Here is a 17,500-nt window from a genome sequence, read left to right on the forward strand (position 1 = left end):
AACCTTTGTCCAGTTTGCTGTCAGGTGTTCCGGATGCCTTGCAGATCTAGTGGACATTGGAAACAGTCATGTGAGGGAGCTCCTGAAGGCCATTTCTGTTTTAACCCATAAAGGTGTGTTTTTTTTTTTTTTTTTAAGTATATTTTTTTGGGCTTTTTATGCCTTTAATGATAGGACAGTAGAGAGTGACAGGAAACGAATGGGAGAGAGAGCAGGGGTGGGATCCGGAAAGGACCACGGGACGGGAATCGAACCCGGGTCGCCGGCTTACGGTGCAGGTGCCCCAGCCAGTTGCGCCACAGCTGGGGCCAAAGGTGTGGGTTTTTGAACATTCTAACGTAAGATTCCGATCCGCATCAATTCAAGGTTCTAAAATTCTATGCTGAATTCAATGAACCCAGATATTCTTTAGAACGTTCATTTTCCAACATTCCCGACGGTGCACCTTTACTAATTTTACCTCAGGACTCCTATCACTACTAGCGATATTCCTCAGTGACGCCAACTGGAAGTGAAGAGACCTGTTTTACAGAGTAACAGTACAGCGTAATATAACATTGTTGCTCATAATCCAAATTCATGCAATGGCCCTTTCTATGTCTATGCTGTAATGTTATCATCCATAAACATTTCATCGACAACTCGGTGGACTCCTGTTGGTCACCTGGATGCCATAGTTCTAGAGGTGTCCTCCCCCATTGCATTGTGGTCCATGGTGATTCCACCGATTTAGAAATTAATGTAACATGGAAACAAATAAGGTGCAGCTCGTTCAGTGAATTCAATATACCCTGTTCCTCCATGAAATTAAAGATATTTATAAAATATCCTGATGCCACTTTATTAAATTCAACCCATAGCCCCTCAGTACTCTGGTTGTGATATCTGTCATAGCGAGGGAGAACTTTAATCCCTGAACTTTAAGCTATAACAAAATATTATTTTGCCATTGGGTTTGAGTTTTCACGTTTCTCACAGATGAGAGGAAGAAGAGAGGAGCCCAATTGTGGCACCAAACTCTCCTTCGTCAGCAAAGCTGACGGTGAAAACAGTTTCCCATTCTATGTCTGCTTTAAAGAAGCCTTCAGAGTCTGTTGAAGTTGCAGCACAGAAGCCTAGCAGTCCACACCGTTTAACCCTACATGTAAATTAACCACCAACTAGCTCTTTAATGTCAATGAAGAATGCCCCAAGTTCTCATCTATATGATAATTAAGTCCAGTTGGTTTGACCCCTGACCTTTGGCTGATATGGTTTGCTGCTCCCCATTTCTGCCCATTATATCGGCAGATGGAAAAACGCCTCGGCAGAGACGTCTATAATTCCCTCTAACATTAGATCACTGCAACAAAATGCAGCACGGTCTTGTCTTTATGTTCAATGTTATGGACGCCTAATAAGAATTTTCCCAAATACTAAGTATAATGATTTGTGTTGTATAAGTCCCATGAGTAGTAATTATATTCTGATACGAATCGCTTTTCTCCAGTTTCCTGTGGCCACTGCAGGCTAGGATACCTGCTCGTCAGTCAGCAGGTATGAGGTTTGGTGTGTGTGTGTGTGTGTGTGTGTATGTGTGTGCAGTAGGTTACACTCTGTGCTCATCAGTAAGCAGGTATGAGTTGTGTGTGTGTGTGTGTGTGTGTGTGTATGTGAGCAGTTGTGTATGCATAGGGAGCAGTAGGGGTTCTGTGTGTGTGAATGTGTGGGTAGCAGTGGGGGGCGTCTTTTATTGATGTGTGTGTGCGTGCATGTGTAGGCAACAGAGCTTAATCAATTTCATATACTCCTGTGTGTGTGTGTGTGTGTGTGCGTTAGTGTAGCCCACAGTAGTGGTTCCCTACACTGAGGGAGGGTCTGTGTGTGTGTGTGTGTGTGTGTATGTGTGAAAGCAGCAGGACTGCTTCTCCAATTTTTGTAATTGATGATTCATGAGGTTCTTGCCTGCTCCTCTCATCTTTCCCCACCATCTCTTATTTCACACACACACACACACACACACACACACCAACACACATTTTCTCTCTTACACACTGTCACACACACTTAATTCCACGTGCACACACATCTCTCTCTCACACACAGGCACACTCACAAACTTACTCCCCCACCCACATGCACACGATGCTTCATCCCCTCATCTGGCTTAGCTCCCAACACACACCACACAGACACACACACACAAGCTGCCCCTTTTCTCATCTGGCTTAGCTCCCGACACACACTCTCACACACACTCACCACACATGAATAGACACACACACTCACCACACAGACACACTCAAACAGACACACACACTCACACGAATAGACACACACACTCACCACACAGGCACACTCAAATAGACACACACACTCACACACAGACATACACTGCCCCCTTCTCTAACGACTTTGAAAAGGATCTGGTGAGCGTTAGACTCCAAATGTGTGTGAGTGGTGTGTGTGTGTGTGTGAGTGATAGAGATGTGCCTATCTTAAATGTGTGACAGTATGAATGATTCAATAAAGCCCTGGCTACACGTCTCAGCGCAGTGGGAGTTCTGCACCATGTGAAAGAGAACACGTGTGTGTGTGTGTGTGCGCATGCACACACGTGCGTGTGTTTGTCGATGCAAAGGACTGCATTTTAATATTTGTTTGTAAGTATGGTTTTGTTTGTGTATGCAAGTGACACACACACACACACACACACACAGCCTGGTACAAAAAGACTGAGGGCATCACGCAGCACAGACAGAAAGAGTGACACACACTCACACAGGGGGAGGAGAGAGCAGGCGACTTTTCTGTTTGGGTTTTATTTTATTCATAATTGAGTTGGGCATCGACATTCCTTTGATCTGCAACATAAGGACTCCGCAGACTCCACACACACATAGGCAGACACACATCGCCTACGCGCAGACACACACATATGCAGACACACACATATGCAGACACTCATTACACTCTTAAAAAATGCTGGGTTGAAAACAACCCAAACTGCTTTGTTTTTAACCCAGCTGCTGGTTCATTGTTGGTTTAACACACATCATTCCAATATCAGACTAACACACATTATTCCAGTATCAGACTAACACACATTATTCCAGTATCAGACTAACACACATTATTCCAATATGAGACGAACACACATTATTCCAGTGTTGGACTGTTCTCCATTATTCCAATATGAGACTAACATACATTCAATTGCATGTCCATTAGTGTGTGCTGACTCTGCTGAGTCCCCAAGATTGTGAATACTTTGCTCAACCAGTTCATTCTGCACAGGATTATAGCTCCCTCTACTGGTCTACTTCAACCATTACATCTTCAGGACCAAAGTACTGTATACATTTAATCTTCAGGATGATTCCACTCAGCCTCCCTGCAGTTCCAGTTAAGTCAAAGTAAAAAATGAAGTGAAAATGTCTAATAGTGATTTGAATGTGAATATGTGGAAAAATCTATTTCTCACTGCATTTGTGTTCACACTATATATATATGCATGAAAATGCAAAAACTTTGGATAATAGTATTTTATGTTTAACATATGTGTACAACTGGTGTGTGGAAAGAGCTATTTATTTGTCACTTTGCGTGTTGTGGAGGCTGTTTCTGAGGAGGCACACTGATCCCAGGCCATTTTCAAAAAATAGACTTCTTTTCTATTTTGGCCGCCTTGCTGGCGGCATAATGACCATTTGTTCTCACCCGTTGCCATTCATTAGACTTCATTTATAAAGCACTTTGAATTAACAAAGTGTATGAATTATGCCAGGCTAAATACATTTGCCTTGCCTGTAGAGTACAAAGCAGGTACATATTCTATAACCTTCCTTGCTTTGTTTTTGCAGAAGCTGCATGTAGAATAGATCAAAGCGGAAGTATCTAAGATGAAAACATTAAGGAGAAAGCCGGAGAAAGACTGGAAGAGTGGTTGGGCAGGAGGGTTTCCAATCGTGTGTGTGTGTGTGTGTGTGTGTCTTTGTGTTCTTAGAGCCATTTGTTAAAGAAAGACTGCAAGAGTGGTTGGGCCAGAGGGTTTCCAAACAGATGGAAATATAAGGGTATTCGGTTGCACTTTACTTGACAGTATTGACATAAGAGTGACATGACACTGTCATGAACGTGTCATAAACAAGTCATAAATGTTTATGACATAACGCTTCTGTTATTAAGTGACATTTGGTTTGTCATAACAAGTTAGGGATAAGGTTAGGGTTTGAGTTAAGGTTAGAGATTAGGGTTAGGGTTCATGTGTCATGACAGTGTCATGTGTTCATGACAGTGTCATGTCACTCTTATGTCGATACTCTCAAGTAAAGTGTTACCATGTAGGGTATTCTTTCCTTCTTAGAGCCATTTGTCAGAGAGGCCCTCTGCTTCCAGTTTTATAGACAGCCAGGCTCAGACTCTCGAAACAGTGACTTGGGTTGGCTATTCAAAGTTTTTATCATGTATTTTGTCTACCTGTTAGATACCAGTGAAATTATAAAATGTCCCTCAGTAAATCAGAGTATTTAAAGCCAACTCCAACAGAATTCTGAAGATGAGTCTGAGGACACCTGGTGAAGGTTTAATTTAAGCCAAAATATTGCGCATAAGTGGGTAAATATGTTCAGGCTATTCAGACAATTTTTCTAAGGCTATTCAGCTGTATTTTCTAAAGGCTATTCAGCCAAATTTAGCCAAGCCAAAAATTCTAGGAGGGCAATCACCCCTAGGAAGAATTTTTTAACACCCATGACATGACATGACATGACAGCCTTCACAATTTTATGAAGAGCAATTAGCTAGTCCTGAGGCTCCATGAGCGTGTGCCCAACTAGGTGGGTCCGGCAGCCCAGACGATAAATAGAAGTCAAGTCAAGTCATTTTATTTGTATAGCACATTTAAACAAACGACAGTTGACCCAAAGTGCTTTACAAGTTAGAGCAGGGAAGGCAGAAATAATATGCCTTGAAGACACATAGACAGGTGTGCAAGACTCCATGAATATAGTTAAATAATGTAAAATAGAATAGAACGAATTTGCACTAGGACCCTCCAGAGCAGCCCTTGGAGGACGCCCGGCTCCTCCAGGAGGACTTGTGCGACAGTGTCCCACATGTTTCTTGGTGTTTTAAGCCCCCAACGTTGTCTTTAAGGCAGCGCTGCCTGGAAGGCATTAGGGTTAGGCATGGGTTAAAGGGGTGGATTTTGGACATAGGACCTCATTTCCAAGCAAGTGTGATGTTTATCAGTGGAGACCGTTTTCAACACGTAGGTTTAGGATTAGGTGCCTTTAAGTCGATGGCTTAAAACACCATCGAGTGTCCCACATAGCCACAGCAGGTTCCTGCCGGTCACCTCCAATACCCGCTGGACGGCCCAGGAGATGAGCCTGGTCTATGTGGACCACAGTGTAAAGCTCAAAGCTGAGCATCAGCATTAGGTCATTCAGGGCCTTCCCAACAAAAAGGCAGGAATGATGGCCTGCACGGGGATCAGTTAGGCTTAGATAGGTTCAATTAGGCTATCGGGATATAGGGTCATTAATATCGGGATATAGGGTCAATAATATCGGGATATAGGGTCAATAATATCGGGATATAGGGTCGTTAATATTGTGATATAGGGTCATTAATATAGGGTCAATAATATCGGGATATAGGGTCATTAATATCGGGATTAATATTGTGATATAGGGTCATTAATATCGTGATTAATATCGTGATATAAGGTCATTAATATCAGGATATAGGGTCATTAATATCGTTATTAATATTGTGATATAGGGTCATTAATATTGTGATTAATATCGTGATATAGGGTCATTAATATTGTGAGCTTGTGAAAAGATGTTCATATGTGTAACAAAGTTTTGCAATTGTGTAAAATTGTGCATGTCATTTCATGCAGACATTTCATACCTGTAGAAATATTTTGTGCATGTGTGAAAAAATGTGTACATGTGCAAAGACATTTCGCACCTGTAGATATATTTAGTATGTGTGAGTCTCCTGCGCAATGCTGTGTGACGCTTTCCTGCGCAAAACTGAAATTATGAGCTTGCGAAACTGATTTACAAGACTTTCTTTTACTGTCTATGATTTTTGGCCCTATTTTTACGGCCTTCCTGAAGAGCCAATCAGCATGCTGCTTACTGTCTAGCCAACCAACCAATCAGCACTTCCCACCAACCACCAAGACGCTAGTAGACAGGAGCAGGAGGCGCTTTTGACATGGAGCAGCCACATGAAGGCAAGCCACAGGTGGGTGATCTAGTACAGTTTTTACCAAAAACATGTACGAATGAGGGGTGTGCATATTAATAGTTCATAATATTAGAATAACCGACAGAGTTATTTGGTTATTCACGTTTTTTCAAATGCTATTTTGAGGGTGCATCTGATTCTTTCAGTCTGCTTAGCAACAAGTCTAGCAATGTAATGCTCCATTAACGTTAGAATCTGAATTCGGTGGTCTCCCTTTTATTTCTTGTTTATTTCTCAGCGCTGTGTAGGCTACACTTACAAATACATTACATGCACAGAACAAAGAAACGGGAAAATGTCTCAGATTCTCTGTGTAATGCAACTGCTAGATTCAAACTTAACTTACCAGCAGGTTCAGAGGAAGCTTCTTCCCTAAGTCTGTCACCCGACTGAACTCTAGCTCTGCATCTCAGTGACAACCAACCAACCAACTAATGATGCCTCTTTGCCTGTGCCTGTTGATGTGTCCACGACCATGGCAACCTTGACAGGGATAGCCATATTCTACTGCTCTTCATACTATTCATCCTGTGCATAAACTTATTCTTACTACTGTTATAATGTTACTGTTTCTGCACTACAATGGTACTGTTACCACACTGCACATAGCTGTACATACTGTATCTGTTTATACAGTTCATACTGAATATCCATATTTATCCATAGTTTTTCTTACAATATATTCTGTTAATACACTGCATATATCTATATTATTCGTACTACTCTACGTACGTAATACTAATAATGTTACTGCTACTACGTTTCACATATCTGTACATGTTGTTTACATTGCTCATACTACATAGCCATATTTATTCTGCGCTTATAAGGTAACTGCTAATACACTGCACATATTTATATTTAATTTATATTACTGTAAACCACCTTCTGTAAACTAACTGTATACTACTGTCTACACTGCACTATATTTATTTTCCTGTCTATGCACCACTTGTCTATACTTTGAATATCACATTGCACTGTTTTGCACTTCTGGTTAGACGCAAACTGCATTTCGTTGTCTTTGTACTCTGCACAATGACAACAAAGTTTAATCTAATCTAATCTAATCTAATCTATTACCACAGGGTAGCAGGTATTCTATCGTGATCCCATGACGTTCATGCTAGGCGATGTTATGCTATGCTAGGCGATGCTATGTTATGCTAGGCGATGCTATGCTATGCTGATTCTGTTCATTTTAGAATAACTGAATAACGATAATAATGTTAATGTCTCCCAATCAAAATATGTTTCTCATGTTGCATAAGAAATTTGAATCTGATTTGGCGATTTGGTCATGTATTTAACCAGATAGGCAGCTAACATTACTGCCTAAATAACAATGTGACTGCTGCCACTGCTGGTATCACTGTGTGAGTCAGTGCCAGACACTGAAAGACAGTTAATTTGCCCTGGCTGGACCCATATAATAAATAATTTTCATAACCTGTTTACAACAATCTTCATGTGTGTACATGTCCTATATAGATTGTATCAGAATAACATATCATACCCCTGTTTGATGACAAATTGCCAGGGCTATCATAGGCCTATATATAATCACAATGGAAACTCAGAAACTGAATTTCTGGTAGCACGGCCCCCAGATATAAGACAACCCAAGTAGGCTCGGGTACAGACAAAGGTATATGCATATAGTGTATGCCGGTGCAAATGTGTTATTTACGCCATAAACCTTCAGATAAACTAAGCATGCAGTACTATCTATCTATCACTAGAATCAGACAGAATGAGGGTTTGACACCCCTTCTCAGATGCAAAAGTCATCACACTTAAGCTAAACTCTCTCTCTCTCTAACACACACACACACCTCCATTCCTAGCCTATAATAGATGCTAGTTAGACAGACACAAGACAGAAATTCAGGAAGAGGGTTGATTGGAGTGTGGAGCAGCAATGTTAAACTGTAACCGAGAGACGGTGATGTAACATGGATGAGTCGCTCTCACATTGAAGCCCACACTTACTCCCACAGAGCGGTGAATAGAGAGAGAGAGAGAGAGTGGACCGGTGGAGAGAGTGCAGGCGTAGAGAGAGAGAGAGAGAGTGGACCGGTGGAGAGAGGGAGAGAGAGTGAAGAGGGAGAGAGAGAGAGAGAGAGTGGACTGGTGGAGAGAGGGAGAGAGAGAGTGGACTGGTGGAGAGAGGGAGAGAGTGAAGGGGTAGAGAGAGAGAGTGGACTGGTGGAGAGAGGGAGAGAGAGTGAAGAGGGAGAGAGAGAGAGTGGACTGGTGGAGAGAGGGAGAGTGGACTGGTGGAGAGAGGGAGAGGGTGCAGGCGTAGAGAGAGGGAGAGAGAGTGGACTGGTGGAGAGGGTGCAGGCGTAGAGAGAGGGAGAGAGAGTGGACTGGTGGAGAGAGGGAGAGAGTGAAGGGTTAGAGGGAGAGAGTGGGCGAGAGAGAGAGAGAGCCTGGGCGATAGAGAAACAGGAGAGATTGCACTCAGTGTCTAAATACAGTGGCAGAACCATCACTTTGGTCTTCTGTTACAGTATATGTCACTTAGGACGGATTTTATTGCAGCCCCTGAGAGTGGACTTTGGAAGGGACTAAGGTTTGTGCTCAGATGTGCACGTGTTGGCTGAGTGTGTAAGCGTGTGATGTCTTAGTGTGTGTGTGATGTCTTAGTGTGTGTGTGATGTATTTGTGTGTGTGTGTGTGTGATGTCTTAGTGTGTGATGTATTTGTGTCTGATGTATTGGTAAGAGTGTGATTTGTTTGTAAGCATGTGATGTATTGGTATGTGTGTGTGTGTGTGTGTGTGTGTGTTTGTGTTGGTAAGTATGTGAATGTTGGTGTGTGAGAGTTGATAAGTGTGTGTGTGATGTGTTGGTAAGTGTGTGATGTGTTGGTTGGTGTGTGAGTGTTGGTGTGTGTGTGCGTGTTGGTAATTGTGTGGTGTGTGTGTGTTGGTAAGTGTGTGATGGGTTGGTGTGTGTGTGTGGCGTGTTGGTTGGTGTGTGTGTGATACATATGTTTAGCTATGTAGTATACCAGCCTTGTGAAACACAGGTAGAGCTGTCTGTAACGTTGTGAAAGTGCATTTGAGAGGAACACTAGGGGTGGGGTGATAAATTGGAGTGAGCTTTGTTGCTGGTATTACTGGTATCTAATCACTGCGTAAGTATCGGTAAAAATGCAGGCCAGACGTCTTTTCAACTCAATTTGTCTTTATCCATTCTTAAAGGCGGAGTCAGGTATTGCGCAGGGAGTCACGTTTGTTTGTAAAAATAAATGTACATTATATTTTAACTAAGTACCAAACGAAACATGCGAGAGAGGTAGCTCACCCCTGCCTTCACTATTCCCAGAGAGGTAGCTCACCCCTGCCTTCACTATTCCCAGAGAATTGGCAGGTAGCGGTCATGAGGAGATGGTTGCTGAATGTGACTGACAAAAAAATGCCATGGGCTTGAAATCACGTAAAATCCCTGACTGCACCTTTATATTAATGCTTCCAACCAGGCAATGTGCATGTGACGCTATGGGTGTGTGTGTGAAGATGTGTGAAGATGTGTGGTTTCACAAAATCAGCAGAATAAGGGGTAAATGCTTACTAAACACTGCATAAGGGTAATACACAATACAATGCTTACTAAACACTGCATAAGCATAATACACAATACAATGTTAGTACAGAAGGTTAATACAGAAGGCTAATACAGAATGCCATTACAGTATGCTCTTAAGGGCAAGGTCAGCAAAGAGCCTAGCTACAGTATTAACACTAGTAACAGCATCACTAGTGAAACGGGGTCATACCTATGTTCACCGGGTCCTATGTTCCCCGCTCGGGGTTATGGTTAGGGTTTTAAAAAAGGGTCCTATGTTCCCCGCTCATGGTTAGGGTTATAGTTATGGTTTTAAAAAAGGGTCCTATGTTCCCCGCTCGGGGTTAGGGTTATAGTTATGGTTTTAAAAAAAGGGTCCTATGTTCCCTGCTCATGGTTAGGGTTAGGGTTATAGTTATGGTTTTAAAAAAGGGTCCTATGTTCCCCGCTCGGGGTTAGGGTTATAGTTATGGTTTTAAAAAAGGATCCTATGTTCCCCGCTCATGGTTAGGGTTAGGGTTATAGTTATGGTTTTAAAAAAGGGTCCTATGTTCCCCGCTCATGGTTAGGTTAGGGGAACATGATACTTGGTGGAGTGGGTGACTGTGAGTGCACTGGCCGATTGGATCCAACCACACCAACAAGGAGGGGAATAAGGGTAGGAAAAGGCCACCGTCTAGAAATAAAATAATATATAAATAGAGAAATATTTAATCAGGAAATTATGTATATTTGAAAAGGGGGAAGAAACAAAAGAAGAAAAATAAATAAATAATTGATAAATAATTAATTAATAAATAATTGATAAATAAATAATTGATAAATAAAGGGTTAAGATGAGGGGTTGGGTTTAGGCCAAGGGACTGGTTAGGATAAGGGGTAGGGGGCTGGAGTTGGCCTAGGGGGTTGAGATTAGCCTGAGGGTTAGGGTTAGTTGTAGGCGTTGATGTTAGCCTTAGGGTGGGGGCTGGGGTTGGCCTAGGGGTGGGGGTTGGGGTTAGGCTAAGGGGTTGGGGTTGGGCTAAGGGGCTGGGGTTGGAATTTAGCCAAGTGGCTGGAGGTTAGGTTAAGGGATGGGGGTTGGGGTTAGGCTAAGGGATGGGGGCTGGGGTAGGAATTTAGCCAAGTGGCTGGAGGTTAGGTTAAGGGGTTGGGGTTAGGCCAAGCAGCTGGGTGGGGTTAAAGCTGGAGCTAAAAGCAAAAGAAACAGGTAAGTGCAAGAATTGGGGCTGGGGGTAAGGGATAGACTAAAACCATGAAAAGTGCTATAAGTGCTAAAATCAAAAGTGTAAAATTCATGAAAACAACCTTTGAAAATCGACACAACACTGCAAAAAATAAAAGCTCATGGTTAGGGTTATGGTTAGGGTTTTAAAAAAGGGTCCTATGTTCCCCGGTCCCATACAAAGCGGGGAACATAGGACCCGGGGAACATAGGTACGCTCCCAGTGAAACAGCAAATACATTAGCATGCTACATTACCAATCTACATACAATTAGCCTGCTTTACATCCATCTCACTATTACTGATTCCCTTTAACATACTGTATATTTATTTCTCCCTTACACCAAACATACATATCAATCCATAGCTGCTACATGTGTAAAACAGCATAGCTTCAGTAAGTATAGCTTGCCGTCTAGCCCTTAGCTAAGCTTAGCATTAGACATATTAGCCTTAATAAGATAGTTATCCTAATTTTTACAGGACAATTAAACACCTTAACATAATGATTACCACAGACAATGGTATGAATTAGCTGTAGGCGTAGCCTAACTGCAGCTCACAGCCATACACAGAACTCAGAAATATAATTTATTTAACTTTGATCATTTTAAACATTTCACTGATGCTTGCCTGATCTACAAGGTTTTACATGGGCTAGCACCTCCCCCACTGTGCCAGTTCATATACTGTAGCTGAAAGAAAGTTGGGTAACACTTTACTTGACGGGTGAGTTCATAACACATTCATAGCAGCTGTCATAAACTGCACATAAAGCATTCATGACTGAGACATGACTCAACATTCATACCAAACCTTTCATGAATGTGGAAGACAGAACGACAACAACTTGTCAAAATAAAAGCCCAACAATCGCAAAGCAGCATTGCCGTTTTGATCACATCATCTTTCCAACTCCGGTTTATTTACAGCTTGTCTGTTAATGAAGCACTGTCCTATTAAATAAACAAATAAATAAAATACAACTTCGCCACGTCATTGTTAAATGGACGTATCACAGTAAGGGTCAATTTACCATCAGGCCTCAGAGGGCACTATTCTACAATGTCCATATATTACTCTGATCGGGGGTCGCATAACGGGGTCTGAATTAAATAAGTTAATTAAAAATATGTAGAAATAGTTTCTGTGAGTTAAGTGTTTGAGAGTGTGGGTGTGTGAGAGAGAGGCAAAGTGTGTGTGTGGGTATATATGAATCTCTAAGCCGTTGTCTTATCTTTACAGGCTTCACCTGACACACTGGAGTACCAGAAGAGTGTGTGTGTCTGGCAGAGAGTGAGTTAGTGTGAGTGTGTGTGTGCTGATGAGTGTGTGTGTGATTCAAGAGAGGCCACAGGTGCCCTCCACACTGGATCTCAGCCATCAGGGTTGCCATGCCAACAGCAACCCAGAATGCAACAGAAGCACAGCCTGGTCTCCTGACCTGCAAGGCGATGTGGAGCAGAGGACAGTTACACACTCCCCCCACAGCCCGGTACGCACACACACACACACACACACACACACACACTCCCCCCACAGCCCGGTACGCACACACACACACACACACACTCCCCCTAGCCCCGTACACACGCGCTCACACACACACACATACACACACACACAACCCCGATAACCAGTATGCCCACACACACACACACACACACACAGCCCGGTACAATAGTTGTCCACACACACACACAGCCCGGTACAATAGTTGTCTGGGTCTTGTCCAGTTTCTCTGTCTGTATTGTCATTTTGTATTCCATGGTGTTTGCTCCCCATGTTACTTCCTGTTGCCCTTTCCTTTGTTTACTTTTGGCCTTTGTCTACTTCCTGTTGCCCTTTGTTTACTTCCTTTGTCCTGTTCCATGTGCTTCTTTGTTCATCTTTGCCATGTGCTTCTGTTGTTGCTTGTGCCTGTGTCTTCACCTCCTCTCCTGTTCCTGATTATTAGTGTTACTTTAATCCCTCCAACCAGGCAGTGTGCATGTGACACGCGCGCGCGTGTGTGTGTGTGTGTGTGTGTGTGTGTGTGTGCAGTGGCACCGCCAGGCGTAATCCTGTACGCACTGTGCGTACAATTTCAACGCTTTATTCATGAAAATCATTCAATATTACAACAATAAAAATAGCTTGTGTACTGTCTTAATTGAAACATGCTTCGCGCACAAATGATAGCCTATGTTTAGGGCAAAGAGAATGGACATCTCAACATAAGGATACATTAGAAGAAAATGATTGGTGTAAACTTTGTCACGACATGATAAGCAGTTCTGGCGCTTAAAAACAACGTTACATTCAGGTGCTTAACAGTAAAAGGCGCACTGTTCTTAACAGTTATGCTGAGGGCAGTGAGATTAGGCATTGCATCCTATAGTCACTCTGTTTGGAACATCGTAATTCGGGTTTCAAGATTGATAAGATTCAGTTGATGCTAGAGTATGGATCATCTTAATGTTTGGGACAACCAAACAGCAGTGTAAGCAAATCCTTATTGTTAGCTGACCATTGGTTTCTTCTTTTCTTTTTTTCCCTTATTCGCGTGTTGGGTAGTGGAGCGATAAGGCATTTAAAGCAATGTTCACGTCACGTGTTGGGTAGTGGAGCGATAAGGCATTTAAAGCAATGTTCACGTCACGTGTTGGGTAGTGAAGCGATAATGCATTTAAGGCAATGTTCACGTCACGTGTTGGGTAGTGGAGCGATAATGCATTTAAGGCAATGTTCACGTCACGTGTTGGGTAGTGAAGCGATAAGGCATTTAAAGCAATGTTCACGTCACGTGTTGGGTAGTGGAGTGATAATGCATTTAAGGCAATGTTCACGTCACGTGTTGGGTAGTGAAGTGATAATGCATTTAAAGCAATGTTCACGTCACGTGTTGGGTAGTGGAGCGATAAGGCATTTAAAGCAATGTTCACGTCACGTGTTGGGTAGTGAAGCGATAATGCATTTAAAGCAATGTTCACGTCACGTGTTGGGTAGTGAAGTGATAATGCATTTAAAGCAATGTTCACGTCACGTGTTGGGTAGTGGAGCGATAATGCATTTAAAGCAATGTTCACGTCACGTGTTGGGTAGTGGAGCGATAATGCATTTAAAGCAATGTTCACGTCACGTGTTGGGTAGTGGAGCGATAAGGCATTTAAAGCAATGTTCACGTCACGTGTTGGGTAGTGAAGTGATAAGGCATTTAAAGCAATGTTCACGTCACGTGAGCCAGAGCCGATATGGCCAGAGCTGCTTGCTCTGTAAAGGTATTCCTGTCCCACCCATATTGCGTTAAAACTGTGTGTTTAGCAGCCAGAATTAAAAAAAAATTCACGGGGGTGAAATCTCCCTCATCTCAGAAATGTTAAAAATCTTGAAACACCTCTATGTGTAGGGTAGCCATGCAACCGTTTTTTTTTTTCTTTTTCTTTTTTTTTTGGGGGGGGGGGGGGGGGGGGGGGTCAGCGTCCTGGGCCAAGATGCGTACCCTGTGTCGCTGTGTGTGTGAAGATCATGTTCCTGATTATTAGTGTTACTGGTCCCTGCCTTATGTTCGCCTGTGCCTTGTGGTCTTACTTAAGTTCTGTGTATCTCATCCCTCATGTCTCCTACTGCTTGTTCACATGCTGTAATGTTTCTTGTCATTGTGAACCCAGTTTGTAAGCAAAGATTCCTGTTTGTTTCAAAGTTCACTTTGATCACTGTCTCTGTCGTCCATTTGCGTCGTCATTTAAACATGTCACAGTAGTATGTTGTTGCACAGCAGTCATGATAAAGCTAAAATGTAGAAATTGGGAAACTTCTGGTTTAAGTGCCGCAGTTCTACAGCAAGTGACTGCTGGCATCTTAGGATTTTTGAAGCGCTGCACACACAGGCAAAGATATGAGTGCGGTCCTCTTTCAACATTCAATTACGTTACATTTCATTGTTTTCAAACTTCGCTGCTGCCGTCATGTCGATTATGATTCAGTTCTTTGTTTGTTGGCGCCGCTCAGCAAAATCCATTGTTTATATTTATTATCCAGTGCATGTCAGTTAAAAACGAAGATTCTAGAACAGAGCTCTATTCTAGAATCTTTGGTTAAAAATGTCTGTGCTGATGTGCGTGGCAAGTGACAGCACACTCATGTCCACGGCTATTTGTGGAGCGCTTGAGGATGGGGGGGTTGTTAGGATGAGTTGGGGCGGGGACTGACGCCTTAAGGGGGCTGGATAGCTGCTCTCTGGCTCGAGGAAGCTGTGAAAGCCAGCCCACGCGTACTTCACTGGTTTCTGTCTTATATAACCATCCACCCCCACACACAATCTCTCTCTCTCTCTCTCACACACACACACACAGCCCTGCGGTTACACAAGTTCAACTTACACACACACACACACACACAATCTCTCTCTCTCTCTCTCTCTCTCTCTCACACACACACAGCCCTGCAGTTACACAAGTTCAACTTACACACACACACACACACACACACAACCTTACACAGCCCTGGATGTACTCTCCTCCCACACACACACCAGACACAATAGCTTATTTAGCCTTAGCATCATCACACACACACACACACACACTTGGACCTGAGGATGCCCACATAGCTGAGAGTAGAGAAGAGACTTCATGTCAGATGGGTATTTGAGTGCCTGAGAGAGAGAGAGAGAGTGTGTGTGTGTCTGTGTATAATGTGTGTTCGAGAGTGTGTGTGTGTGAGTTAGGTACAAACAAATTCTGATGAGAACTTACATAAGCACATCACCATGGAAACACTAGAGAAACCAACAAAGGAGCATTCTCACTGTGTGTGTGTGTGTGTGTGTGTTTGTGTGTGTTTGTGTGTGTGTGTGTGTGCATTTTGCAGGCTTTTAAGGCTGAGCTGGAGGGGGTAGTTGGTCACCTGAACAAGAGCAGTGAGTTTCTCACTAACATCACAGATCTCATCCACTCTCAGAGTGAGTCTCTCACACTCAACACACATGTTTATGCACACATACACACACACACACATGTTCATAAACACATAACTTTCCCACACACACACACACACACACACATTCATACACACATAACATACACACACAAACACTCACTTACTAACTCACATTCCCATGTGTGGGTGTCATGGAAATGGATGGTCTATGGGTCTAATGGAACTCTAATGGAATGTCTGTCTGCAATGAGGAATTTCCTGCTGCAGTCTGACACACACACACACACACACACACCCTGCTGCAGCCTCAGAACACATACACACACACACACACATACACAATGAGTGGTCATCACAGATCTGGGTTTGAGGTGTGTGTGGGTGTATAATACATTAATAAATGTGGTGTGTGTGTGTGTGTGTGTGTGTGTATGTGTGAGCCTGTTTGTGTTTGATTGAAGGCCAGAATGCAGTGTGTGTAGTGAATGATCTATACCAAGCAGGTTGCTATGGTTACTCTCGTCTGGAGCGACAGAATCGTTGCAAATTGGCATCTCTCCACAGACTACTCCACCTGTATGGATGGTCCAGCCCGTCTCACACACACACCACTGTAAGTCATGTGCACGCACACACACACACACACACACACACACACCACTGTAAGTCATGTGCACGCACACACACACACACACCACTGTAAGTCAAGTGCACGCACACACACACACACACACACCACACATCACTGTATGTCATGTGCATGCACACACACACACACACTGAGCTGTGACTGTAGGCCTTTTCACACAGAGATCACGCTAAATTTGCGGGAAGAGCGGACATCTTTTTGTGTCTGAAAGCGAGGTGAAAATTTGCCGGCCTGCTGATCTGTTCACATGATGCGGCATTTTGGGGAGCCAGGAGGCAGGATCAGCTATAGTAAATTAAATTGTGATGTGCAACAGGGGCCGTGTAGAGTGATAGTCGTAGGCCTTATGTGCGTGGGCCTTTAGATACAGCAGGTGTGTGATTTCAAAAACCATGGCGGGAGAACCGACTGCACTTTGGTTAGCTTGCATTTGCTTTGCTGTTGCTGTTAGAATGTTAAATTCTTGCGATAGATGTCTTCAGACAATAAAACGTAATTTGGAAGGGAAACTGAAGAGAAGAGTTGCCCCTTGCCTTGGCCGTACAATGTACTGTGCGTACAATTTATTCATGAAATCGTTCAATATTACAACAATACAAATAGCTTGTGTAGTGGTCTGTCTTAATTGAAACATGCTTCGCGCACAAATGATAGCCTAGGGCAAAGAGAATGGACATCTCAACATAAGGAAACATTAGAAGATGATGATTAGTGTAAACTTTGTCACACGACGTGATAAGCAGTTCTTTAAAAACGCAACGTTCCATTCAGTCATAAATCATTTAAGCGTAGGCCTAGTGCTCGTCATGAAAAGAAAACAGCAGCTTAATATTTTTCAGGTGTTTAACAGTAGGCCTAGGCGCACTGTTAGCAGTTATGCCGAAG

The 17,500-nt window shown here is 43.0% G+C and overlaps 1 protein-coding gene across 3 annotated transcripts in view; it reads left to right on the forward strand.

Moving 5' to 3' along the window:
* Positions 1-5,236: 5,236 nt before the first annotated feature.
* LOC121685132 (gamma-adducin-like) overlaps positions 5,237-17,500 on the forward strand; it is a 22,185-nt gene continuing 9,921 nt past the window's right edge. Inside the window, exons 1-5 of one of the 3 annotated variants that reach the window (XM_042065470.1) lie at positions 5,237-5,607; positions 5,712-6,243; positions 12,292-12,541; positions 15,898-15,988; positions 16,428-16,579. In XM_042065470.1, coding sequence (XP_041921404.1) covers positions 12,371-12,541; positions 15,898-15,988; positions 16,428-16,579 — 414 coding nt within the window. In that variant the 5' untranslated portion in view covers positions 5,237-5,607; positions 5,712-6,243; positions 12,292-12,370. Of the gene's footprint in view, positions 5,608-5,711; positions 6,244-8,665; positions 8,825-12,291; positions 12,542-15,897; positions 15,989-16,427; positions 16,580-17,500 lie in introns of those variants that run through there. The other 2 variants (XM_042065469.1, XM_042065471.1) reach the window with 2 other exon arrangements.

Source organism: Alosa sapidissima, chromosome 16 (assembly GCF_018492685.1).
Source record: "Alosa sapidissima isolate fAloSap1 chromosome 16, fAloSap1.pri, whole genome shotgun sequence".
Classification (NCBI taxonomy): Eukaryota; Metazoa; Chordata; class Actinopteri; order Clupeiformes; family Clupeidae; genus Alosa; species Alosa sapidissima.